We start from the raw sequence: 12,898 nt of genomic DNA, 5'->3' as shown, positions 1-12,898 counted from the left end.
TTCACGATTCGAACATTTTTATAGCGTGAAAAGAATTTTTCTTTTCTGTTTGATCTATTTATACTATTACTTAGCAAATGAATTTGTTTTCGGAACAGACTGTACAACAAAACCACGTCGATAAAATAAAGAGTATGCCTGTGTGGTATCGATAGATAGACGGATAATTATGACGATGAAATGACTCAAACGCCGAAAGACGTTTTAAACAGTTCAAAATTACAGTTGGATAATAAAGACTGTAACAACCAAAAAGAAAGTATATAATCATGACCTCAAAAGTTTGTGGAATTACATCAATTTACCAAGATATATTGAAAATGGTTGCCGGAAAGTTAGTGAAATCCAATAAACCGGATTCATCCCCTAATTTTCCACCCTTACAGATGGAATATTTTCTTCAAAATATAATGGGATGACTACCGAGGAATCATCGAAATCGGTTAACAAATATCAGAGTACCATATACAAAAAGCTGCCTCTCTGGCCGAACAGTTACCATACCGGACTGCCACGCAAAGGTGCCAAGGTCGAGATAAATATTTGTATGGTCTACATTTATTTATCTCGTGAGTTTGGGTGTAATTTGTGGTTGTCTATGCTGCCGCGTTTTAACCAACTAAAATGCGGGTAAATTACAAATGGTCAAATATCCGGTTTAAATAGCAAAGATAGTGCATAAAATTACGGTTACTACGGTTTTTGTTAAATCTCAAAAAAATATTTTGGCACGTAGCCGCGTTGTAGTTAGCAGTTGGCAGTATGTGTTTGTTATTTCTGCCGCCAAGCAGTAATGTCAGCATTACTGTGTTCCGATTTTGAAGGATAAGGGTGCTGGTGAAATAACAGGCACATAGGACTTGTCAACTTAAGTCTCAAGGTGACAAGCGCAATGGTAGTGCCCCTCAGATCATTGCGATTTAAATCTCTGAGTGGCACTGTAACTGTTATGGACAGGCATGTAGCTTACATTCAGACGCACGCCTTGTTCGTCCCGTCACTTAATGTTATAAAAAATAAAATAAAAAAGGTCAAGTTTTTCTCTTTTTTTTATTTGAAACTGTGTCATAAACACTTTTTAACCTACAAAATATCACGTACAGGGATGTTATCTTACGTAATAAAATACCACGTGTACAGCTACAATGTACGTAAAATATGCTACGTGAATGAAGTGGATTTAAAAATTTCAGGGCATATTTACCTTGAACCACTTTTAGAGTTCATCTAAATGGCAAACGTCGAAGCTAGGGGTAACATTGCAATCATTAATGCATAAAATGCGGTCTCAGTTGACCGGAATAGCCTTGATAATTAATTAGTTAGTTATTAACAGACCAGTCCTAGAAATCATATTATTAATTCAGAAAGGTCAGAAATGCAATACTTTTCGTGAAATACGGCCATGTTACCTATTTTTGCTGCCAAGCAGTAATGTGAGCATTACTGCGTTTCGGTTTTGAAGAGTAAGGGTGTTGGTGAAATTACAGGGACTTGTCAAGTTTAGTCTCAGGGTGACGGGCGCAGTGGCAGTGCCCCTCAGACCTTTGCGAATTAAAGCTCTGAGTGGCACCGCAACTTTTATTGTCAGACGTGTCGCTTACCATCAGGCGCACGACTTGATCGTACCGTCACTTGTATCATAAAAAAAACTAACTCAATTCAAATACTTGACGACTTCCGTGGTCGAGTGTACAACAGTTTTCATGGTGTCGCTATCTCTGAGGCCCTGGATTTGAACCCCGGCCGGGTCAGTGTAAAAAACTAACTTTTCTATATTGTCTCGTGTCTGGGTGTTTGTGGTACCGTCATTGACCTATGGGTACCGTCGTTATTTTCAATTAACTTACTTTGAGACCGGAACAACGTATATGATGTCGTATAATATTTATTTATTAAAAAAGGGGAAAAAATTCAAATACTTATAATTATTTCTCTAAAGACGCTATTCCAAGAAATAAAACTATTTTTTCGGATATAATATCATATTAATATCATTTTTTTAACAAACAAACAATTCGGAATTTTACAGGTTTGTTTTCCTTGAATTAAAAAAATATATATATTCAGAAAATATATTTTCATTTCCGATCTGCAGCAATCACGGAAACCTAAGAATTCTATAAGGTTTTAAACCTCACAATAAATATAAACAGAATCAGAGTCGACACGCTGGACCTCCAGTTGCCAATATTTCTTATGTTATTCATTTGAATAACAAATCGCAATCAAATAACAATAATAATAAATCGGCAAGCAAGCAGACAATCGTATATCTTGACGATAACTACAGACTTTAAGGATACCTAATATGGTGCCTTTAATAACGCAATTACGACCCCATGCAAAGGATTTAGGACCTTAATACTCCTTTGCCTGTGATTACGTCGACCCTTCAATCCGGAACACATCTGTGCCTCTGACATGAGTTTATAATGACAATTGTAGCTAGCGACAGCAAAAAATACTTCCCAGTTTTGTCTCGAAAATTGTGCAGAACCCTGAATGACAAGTACAAGAACTAGACAACTGTCACAATAAACTCATGGTACTATAGAAGACGTAACTCTGATTGCTTTGCGTAGAGGTACTTTCATAAGAAAACTCAATAAATATAATTGTATCGTATGTATCGATCTTCTTATCTTTTTTCTCTTATTTTTTTAAATACATTCTAAACCCAAACCTATATTCATTCAGCTAGTATTTCTACTCATAGAGTAGATCCTATACTACATCCCTCTTCCTTACAACTGAAGGGGTGTACATTTCTAGCTGATACCTATGATAGGCAACTTACATAAGTGGTCAGTCTTCACTATAGGCTAGCCACACACTGCTCGGAAGCTTCTAACTTACCAACAAGGAAACCACTGAGGAGGCTGTGGCTTTAGTCTGCCAAAAACCTATCTAAAAGGACAGACCATGACCACATCCTAATCAAACAATTCAACATATAATTATTCGTTAGCTATCCTAGCTAATCAGGTAACCTATCTAAAGCACTGACACTTTATTTCACCTGGAACCCTCATTATCTAGGTAAGCTACCTAAATCCTAACTCCTTAAATCCTAAACCATATCTTGGCTGAATGTCCCTAACAAATCTTTAAACATCACTACTAGAACTTCCTAACTGCATCACTAAACTATCTTCAACTCGCACGCTGCCGCGACGACGACATAGGCTTGAGCAACCATCGGGCGATCACTGGGTAGCATCAACATTGATCTCCCAGCTGCCTTAGTCCTCATCCTGCAGCTATCCACGTTCCATCAGCTTTTCTCACTTTCTTTAAACAAACCAAAACAAACACACAAATTACCCTAACAACAACATTTCCTATCACACATATGATATAGCGATATATCATATGGAGGATTCCTAATAATTCAACAAGTATATTTTCCTTGAATGCAGACAATTCTTGTTCATCTGGGAGAGTGACCACGAACTATGCACACACACAGGACAAAAAGAAAAAAAAAGTAAGTTATATCTATCCAAGTAGGTAGTCCATCTTCTCCTCCCATCCTTTTAAGTCTTCATTCGCCGGAAAATAACAACTTCCATCAAAATATTCGTCACAATGTCATCATGGCTCCATATGAAAAACAAACAAACCCTTAAGAATAAAATTCAAGCAATTACCTACTAGAAACTGAAAAATCACTAAACTATCTACTATAGAACCTTTTCATTCTATTCACATGCACTAGATTCTGCCTACCCGATCTATTCCTATTTACACCTATTCTTCTCACAATATAATTAACTCTACTCAACCGACCTACTACCCTATACGGCCCTTTAAACAATGTAGCTAATTTTACACTTCTGTTGGAAACTATCCTGTAATGAATTATCAATATTAAATTCTATTTTTTTTTATACTCGAGACATTAAACATGTGGTGACAATTCGCATCTAACAAATTAACAAAATATAAAATATTCGGACTTGTTTAATGCAAAGTTTTTATGACTTTTTGAAACTGGCTCGATAGAACAACAATTCCTTTTCCTTGAGATGATATCAGAGACAGAATTGAAAGGAATTTCAACACTATTCTTTAAAGTTATCTTCGAGGCTGCAAAATCGATTACCGCACTATTTACGGTCAGGAAGTCCTGTCCCAAAATAAGGAGCTCATCACCATCATCTACAACAAGCAGCTTTGATAGATATTTGTTTCCCTGTATTACCAACGAAACTTTGGTGGACGCCTGCACTATTATCCGCGTTCCACCAACTGTACGCAAAGGAAAATTCGACGTTTTTTCAATCATAGGCCTCGCAATCTATATCATTTATACAAATGGTTATAAAGGGCACTCTAACTACATCACAAATATCTACTATACACAATTCTTGTTCCAAGCACGCCGGTTTCGCATTCCATGTCCGACCATCCCGGCTATCTGTCGGCGTGGCGGTGCGTTTGGGTGATCGCCTCTTGAATGAGCTGTTGCACCTTGATAAAATCGACGTTGGGGATAACCCGTCGAAGAACCACTTCCTAGTGCTTGCGAATATACTTGCCGAAGTCTCAAGTTGTACCTTCCGCGTGGCGTATTTCGCTGCACGTCAAACGGAACGACGGCCGTGACTGGAGTTTGTGGCGTTTGATAATCTGAGTAAGCAGTGATGGATCCACCAACGGGTGAGGGATCTCCCTGTGCAAGACTGAGAATATTCCTTCGAAATACATACCGGTAATTCGATACCGTGTTGATTTAAGTTTGATTGTCGATTAAATACATCTTCCATCTGTATAATCGTTTTTCTCAACTCGTCTTTAGACGCGAACAACTAGCTAGCAAGCACCCACTGATACTTGGGAGCTTAACATTTTAGGTAATGTTTTATAAATTTCACATCGTCCAGTATCTTTGCTTTCGTCGCCAAGCTATTCAGATTATAAAAATAGTTCAGGAGCGGCTCATTAGGCATCTGCCGCCTATAGTAAAACTCTTGAACATAATCGACCTGCGAGGGGAACTGCTCTCTTAACTTTCTCTTTTAACTTAACAACGATATCGTAGGTGGCATATGAAGAAAAATGGATTTTATACCACTGCAAGACTGGCCCTTCCGGATACGTCGCAATTACATATCTTTTTTGCCCATCCAACCAGTTATTTATCACGCTAATTGCCTCAAACTGGCCCAGAAACTCCTCCACATCATTTAGGCCTGAAAATTTCTGTACACGGCATACGATTCATTGTATAGTGTTTTACTTTGCCCCTTTTCACTACGAAGCGCACAAAGACACAATAGCAAATTCACACACAAAAATAGAATATAAATTACGACCTCATATGCTTGTTCCTCCTTTCTTCTGAGATTTTTCATAAATTCATATAAATTTTTTTCACAATTGGAATTTTCTTCATTGGAATTTTTCCACCACATATATATTGCGCTTATAGAATGCACCTCCACCATTTATAGAAGACATAACTCAGATTGCTTTGCATAGAGGTACTTTCATAAGAAAACTCTATAAATATAATTGTATCGTATATTCAATTTGGAATCTAGTTTCGAATTGCCAAGATCTTCTTTTTCTCTTATTTTTTTAGAATACATTCCCAAACCTACATTCATTCAGTCAGTATTTCGACGACACCCGTCAATTGTTTTTGAGCGCAGTTGGCACAGTAATGATTTGGCAGAATAGTTTTCAAACAAATTAAATGACATTTTGTCTCTATTTCTGGTTATTTATTTTATTTATTTATTTAAAGAAACATACAGCTTACATATTACATAAATGTTTTGTTTACCTATTAAATATTAAATTTAGCCAAATTTTGTTTCCAATGATAGATAATTCACAAAGTGAAGGCCGAAAGCACTTAATCTACTACACAATGACAAAACTCTGTAAACAACTAACCAAATGACAAAGCTCTAAACAAGTTTTAAAAAATTGAGACTATTATTGCAGAAAAGAAATAATTACTTAATTTATCAACCAAAATCTACTTTTTTAACATTTGACAAAAACAATTTAGTTTACAGGTAAATATATCGATGTGGTGGTAACGATCATTATAAGATTTACTTGCTCTGATTAGAAACCTATTCCCAGCGTAGTTAGTACTGCAAATAGGTACGAAAAACAATGTTGTGTTGGAGCGAGCATTAACCCTAGGACATTTGAATGAAATACGACTCATTAAGAAAGGAGAATCAACGATGCCATTTATAATCTTAAACAGAAACATTTGATCTCTGTGTTCGCGTCTTAATTCTAACGACTGAAACTGGGGCATAGCGCCCTTAAACCTATATCTTAGTCTTCTTAAAAACTTATTCTGAATACTTTCTACCTGGTCTATATGCTTGGCATAATGAGGGTTCCATGCTGTCGAAGCATATTCTAAATGACTTCGGACCAGGGAGTTATACAATATAATATATGTATTGACATTCTTGAAGTCTTTGCACTGTCGAAAAACAAAACCCAGCATTTTATAAGCCTTGGCTGCAGCCTGATCAATATGCGAAGCAAAGTTCAGTTCACTATCGAGGCATACACCCAGGTCTCTCACCTCGGTCACTCTGTCTATTGTGGTGTTATTAAATTTATAATCATAACTAATGGGTCTTTTCTTGCGAGAAAAGGTAATTGAGTGACATATACTCGATGTATACAACACTGCTATGATATGTATAATAATAATCATAATAATATGCCACACCAATTATCTCGCCTCAAATTTAACAATTGTTCTGTTCTATAATTAGCAATTCAGAAAAGTTCATTATCCAAAATAATCCTATCAGAAATTGAACCTGAAACCTCCTCATTCAGCACCCGCAGCACAAACCGTTGGGCCACCGTGGTCAATTTACATTGCCGCGTGTTTTTTCATGGCAGTAACCATAGCATTTTATTTTTTATAATATCAAATGCCGGGACGAACAAGTCGTGCGCCGGGTGGTAAGCGACACGCTTATCTATAAGACTCAACTGTCACTGAAAGAGCCATAGAGGTTGAGCGCAGAGAGAAGCACTATCTCTGTAAACTAATTGAATATGCATATTTGTTGTATTCTCCGCAAAGAGTGAGGCAAAAATATTCGCCTTCTCTTCCGCAGTATGGGCCAGCGAGCCGTCCGGCCTCAGCAGAGGTGATAAAGATGGGCTTTGTTATTGCAAGGTTTTTTTTATAAAAATGTAAGTGCGCATTTGACCTCCACCTCAACTGATGGAAAGTGACAATGAGGTCGACGATGTAGCATGCACACCTAAATAATGCCTATTCTCTCTCGCCTTGGCAATTAAATGCCCAAGATATAGCGTTCGGGGAATTCCACCCCATTGCCGTTCGCCATATAAATGTGGAAGCGTAACGATTCGCGAGAATCTTTGGAATATCCACAACATCGGGGTGGATCCTAAGCCTACGCCTAGTCGGGGGATTAGGCGAAGGCTTGGGCACCGGGGAGTGATGGAAAGGTGAAGGCGGAATTAAGTCGTGTAATTCCATCGAACACTCTCCGTGATATGTCCTGTAAAATACCGATAAGCAGGCAACTTTAGCTTCGCGTCCACTAATTCCGAGTCACCAATAAGCCTCTGGCACGTTGTCACGGTTTTATTTGTTTGACACTGATTTTATATGTTTTCAAATAAATACGCAAATATTGCTAACCTGGAATATCTCAACGTCGAGGAAGGCCCAGTCGCCTCGCGTCATACCCAAGGAGTGAGCTGCTAGCAGGAACTCGCGGACGAGCGGTCCTCGAACACTGAGAATCACCACTGAAAACAAAGGCAGTTGTTTACTTATATAAAAAGTGCCTAAGCACCATTGACTTACAATTATATGGACGTCGGGTCCGCGCTAAAAAGTGTCCGAACTTATAGGGCGTTAAATTCGTATACAGAGCGTCATTCACACTCTAGTCTTCGTTTGTTCGACTGACAGCGAAGCAAGCAAATTAGACAGTACTGCGATGACATTACAATTTAAATTCAACGTTTTAGCTTTTTCATATTCCTTGACATGTCACGTTTAAATAGGTTGACTTGGGATATTTTTTTCGTGGTTTTTGTATTAGACCCGTCGTTCATTTATTTGTAAGTCAATGCTAAGCACCTAGAATTGAATAATTTTCTTTATAGCATTGTTAAAAGTGATAAAGATTAGTCACATTACATATCCTAATATTAGAATAGTAAGGGTCAGCGCAAACGTCCGCCGGTATTAAATTTATTTATATACATTAAATTTATCAATGTGTATTTGATGCCATTGTAATCGAAATAAGGGATAATTTCAATGCGCTAAGTTGTAGAGAGAAATGCCCTGCGATGCTCTGGAGTCGGTCTCCAATATTTGCCAAAATAAACCTATTCAAATTCTTATTAATTTTGGGACATATATGTTGGCAACTGGCTGTTTTCAATTCAAGCTCTTGTCAGACATCCCCACTCCTCTCATACATGTTTTGCTTAATACCGTATAACAATATAAACAGCGGCACATTCAGCGGAACCCTACTTAAATCCCCCAAACAATGCAGTGTTTATTTCAAATTTCTGGTCGGTTATTTAAATTGTAATTTTTTCATACATTTGTTTTAATTTCCTTCTAAAGGCTGCTTCCTACGGTACGTGGCCCGTTTCGCGCCCCGCGCCGCACGTTTCGCGCAAACGCGCCGTAGGTGGAGGGCCGTGGCGGCCTAATCGGATCCATCGGTGCTGATCAGTAACTTCAAAAGCGCGGCGTTAAAGGCGCGCGGCCTAAGCTCTTGACTACATACCCGAATACGCGCCGCCTCGCGCGTCGGCCCGAGGCCTTTCGGATTCGCCCATGCAAATCGGCGCGTTTGACATCAAGGGCCGTGGGATTTTGCGTTCTTGTAAATTTCGTAAACATTACTTGAAACAAATGTATTAATCTTTGATTAAAAAATTATTGAACTGTTGCAATTTTAAAATTTTCAGCTATTTCTACTTTGTCACAAATCTAAAAAAATATTTTATATTAATTTCGATTTTTTCTATAGAGGTTGAGAAAGTCGAATTTAATTTACTACTTTATGTCAAATTTTTATTCATTTAAATATAAACGTTACTGTTCTACATTCTCACTATTTTGTGTGTGTGTATTTATCTTTTAAAAACTACACATTTCACTTTCTCGTTACTACTGACGAGATCTAATTCCGACTTTTAAGGTATCTACGTAGTGCGTAAATCGAAGTTTACTCTCCAACCTACATTTATTGAGCGGCTGATTATACCAATGTCCATAAAAATGTCTAAAAACCGATTCGTAAATATTTGCTGTTATAGAAGTGCTGTAACTCAAAATATGGGAAATTCAAGATTATGCTATTACTGAACGTAAAATTTTAATCTCTACACATCAATACAACAAAAAAAGAAAGACAATTAAAAGATATCTTCTTAACTCAAAATGAGACAAACTTTTTGTGAGCTCGTTCCGGACAAAACAGTCCTTACTCAAAAATATGAAATTATTTTTTCCCTTTTACTTTTAAATATATTTGGCAAGTAGGTCATTGATAAGATGTCTGCAATAAACTTTAACGTATACATAAATTTTAATAATCTTTCACGGGAAGTTGGTAATTAGTTTTTCATAGATTCTGAAAAAAAAACTCTTTTTGAGTTAATACACTATTGCATCAACAGTGCGAATAATGATGATGTCCGTTTAGAGCAATGCTAAAAAAGGTTGAACTACGACAACAACGTTCATATTAAATGCTGGCCACATCGACAAGAACGTTTAATCGAAATAAAACATATTGAAGTCATTCTTTTTTCAAATTAAGTTCCAGTATACATGGCCAAGGGTTCGTAAGAACATTGTTACCATAATTCAACCTTTTTTGGCGTATTTCTATATTATGTCCACTAGTATATTTCTAACTACTTGCACCATTCTATTATATTGTATACATGCCAGTGTTAAAAATTCGAAGTTTAAAATATCTGAAATCAATTTTTGGTAGAATTTCTCTAAATCTTTTGAAGAATTTTTATTCTTTGTAGAGATTCTGTATTATTCATTAAATTTCTGTTTTGAAACAAAAATATTGCTCATTGATTTCAGAAAAGCGATAAAGAAAGAAATGCATTGTTCCAGTATATTGTCAGGACTCTTCAAGTTCGAACCAGTGAACATGAATCAAGGTCAGGAGGATGCCGTAATTGTGATCGACGCTAATAGCAAGTGCTATTAGCACCAATTATAATTACATCCACGAAGGATCTTCTCATTTATCCTCAAAATATGTTACTATCTAAGTATATGTCATTGTCGTCGTCAAAGTGTCGATTAGGCCCTTTTATCTTTTAACCGTCGATATCGTAATATCGCAGTTAAAGCCAAGTACTATCGTAACTCAAAATTTGATGAAATTGAAAAAACACGATTTTAAAAAGTTCGTAAGTAAGACAGTATTTAGTTTCAAGTGATAATATTATACAGTGTGCTTTTTTTTAATGGTGCAGTATGTAGAAAACCGAAACTATAGGAGATATAGGGAAACTTTCTAAGAAACCATTAAATCATTTTTGTGAAAACAATTTGGCATAGACAATTTTTTAGTCAAGCGTGGGTTGAAGTCAAAAGAATAAATCGATACAGCAGAAGTTGGTAAAATTTAATAAAATGGTTTCATAAAATGAATAAAAATGGCCTTTTGTAAAAGGCTGATCTTAATTAAAGTAACTCCGTTCAATTACACAATTTATTAAAAAATAAACGAACTTAACTTAATAAAATAAACAGTGGCCTAATACGAAATAATTAAAGACTTATAAATTAAAAACTTATAAATCTTATAATACATAGCTGTATCAGAATGAGCTATATTTTATTGTAATTAGCCACCGAGCTTACATTGGTTATAATCGTTTTGTGCGCTAGGTTCACCTTAGACCTTTTACCATTGTTCCTGATAAAGGCCTGATCAGATATACTACATCGCGCATATATGTGCGTGCTGAATATGCCTTAAGCCATCGGTGTATTGTGAATTTCCCATCAGGTTTATAGTACCATATTCCGCCATTTTCCATTTATATTACTTAATTAAACTTCTGATTAAAGTTTCTTTAGTACATAGTGAAGACCGTGCTGCTCAGGTTATGTCTCTTTCTACGGCCTTTCCGGGAAAATATAGGGTAGTTAGGTCCGTAATAATCCACTGCTAATAAAATACATTTACAGGTAACTTAATGAGAAAATTAACTGAAGTAATTCCGTTTTAGAACAACTACAAAATAAAATGTAGAAACTGTAATAGATTTGAAAAGTAAATGACGTGAGGTACAATTTTCAACAGTCATATTGCATTGTCTATCTATTCAGTGCACTTTTTTAATGGCATGTCTATATAAACGGTCATATTTTTTGATGATTGATCCACTTTTTCTGAGATAAAATAACAAAATAAATTAAATCGATCTATATTTTAGTCTGTTTTGAGCTACGCAAAAAATTTTCGATTTGTTGGGCCCCAAAACTAAGACAAATGAGCTTTAAAAATTTAGATACTGATTTTTAAAACTAAGTCAATGTCGATTATATGTATTTGTATACTAACATTATATTCATTATAATATGGTTTGACCTGAAAACATGTTCGGAATTGCAAGCAGGCTTCTGGTACTCGCCGGCCGCCGCCGCGCAACGTTCGCTTCACTCGCTCGGCCCGTGTTGCACATTTCTAATACTAACCTAGTCTACTGAATGAAGGGAAGAGATACTTACTGGCCAGTAATTAATGTCATCACTCGTCAAAAAAAGACCAATAATAAAAAAGAGGATCAAATATTGTTTTTGAATACCAAATTTTAATTTAGTATGTTTAAACATAATAATAGTGTTACCTTGAATGCAGTTCATAATTTATCCGTAGATCAACTAATGTAAATAAAACAATACATATATAAATATAATATATAAGTATAAAAAAATATATAAATATAAAAAAATATCGTTTACTTAAAAAGGTGCACATTTGCAATTGATTAATTATTTTTTTGAGGATTCAATTATTATCACGTTTTTGTAATAAAACATCATGTTTAACTTCTTAAGTTAATACAAAACACCGATAACAAGCATTTAGCACGTATATTTAATAACTAATCTCTAGAACCAGAGTAGATTTAGTTAGATATTACTGATAATTAATTCAGAAATTTGGCTGCGCGCGTGACAAACGCCCGAAAGCATCAACATCAAATGAGTGAGCAATGGTTTAATATTCAGATTTAAGAAGCAGTTGACATAATTCTAAAGTCAGCCGACTGAAGCACATAAGTCAAAAAAATAAACAAACAAAGTATGTTCTTCCGTGTTGTTTACAATGCATATGTAAAGAGAATGATAAATTCATGATAAATTTGAAAAAAAACGCCACTGGAGTTTCAAGTTGAAACACGTAAATTTGACGTAAATGGTTTAGTCGGTCGATGGATTAATTGAAATGAATGATGTTGGTTTTTAACTTACGTGCTTTCGTCTGTGGATCCCAAAATCTGAAGGAATCTTAACCCATTAAAAGTAAACTAAAACTAAGTAGTCGGCCTGAAAGCGCCTAAGTCGGGACCTCTGCTCCGGCTACATGCTAAAATGAGGGGCTCTTCGTTTTCGCTAGGACGGTCATGAAGTGTGAGAAATTGAACATTTTTTTAAATAAGACTTAGCGATGACATGAAATACTTCTACGGGTAATAATTTGTTTTTTGTTATCAACGAATGACACAATTATACCACACCAAGCGAAAATGGCGGACCGAGCTCAAGTAGGTCTTTCGAGACCTACTGTGGTCAGGCGTCAGACCTACTGTGGTCAGGCGTCAGACCTACTGTGGTCAGGCGTCAGACCTA

The 12,898-nt window shown here is 36.1% G+C and overlaps 1 protein-coding gene across 1 annotated transcript in view; it reads right to left on the bottom strand.

Annotated features, from left to right (window-relative positions):
* The window catches only part of LOC113230830 (atrial natriuretic peptide receptor 1-like), an 86,607-nt gene that overhangs the window by 61,657 nt on the left and 12,052 nt on the right, over positions 1-12,898 (bottom strand). Inside the window, exon 4 of the mRNA XM_026464928.1 lies at positions 7,673-7,782. Within this exon, the coding sequence (XP_026320713.1) occupies positions 7,673-7,782 (110 nt within the window). The remainder of the gene's footprint in view (positions 1-7,672; positions 7,783-12,898) is intronic.

Source organism: Hyposmocoma kahamanoa, unplaced genomic scaffold, assembly GCF_003589595.1.
Source record: "Hyposmocoma kahamanoa isolate Upper Pololo Valley unplaced genomic scaffold, ASM358959v1 64, whole genome shotgun sequence".
Lineage (NCBI taxonomy): Eukaryota > Metazoa > Arthropoda > Insecta > Lepidoptera > Cosmopterigidae > Hyposmocoma > Hyposmocoma kahamanoa.
The sequence above is the reverse complement of the archived record's forward strand: the minus strand, read 5'-3'. Positions and strand labels throughout refer to the sequence as shown.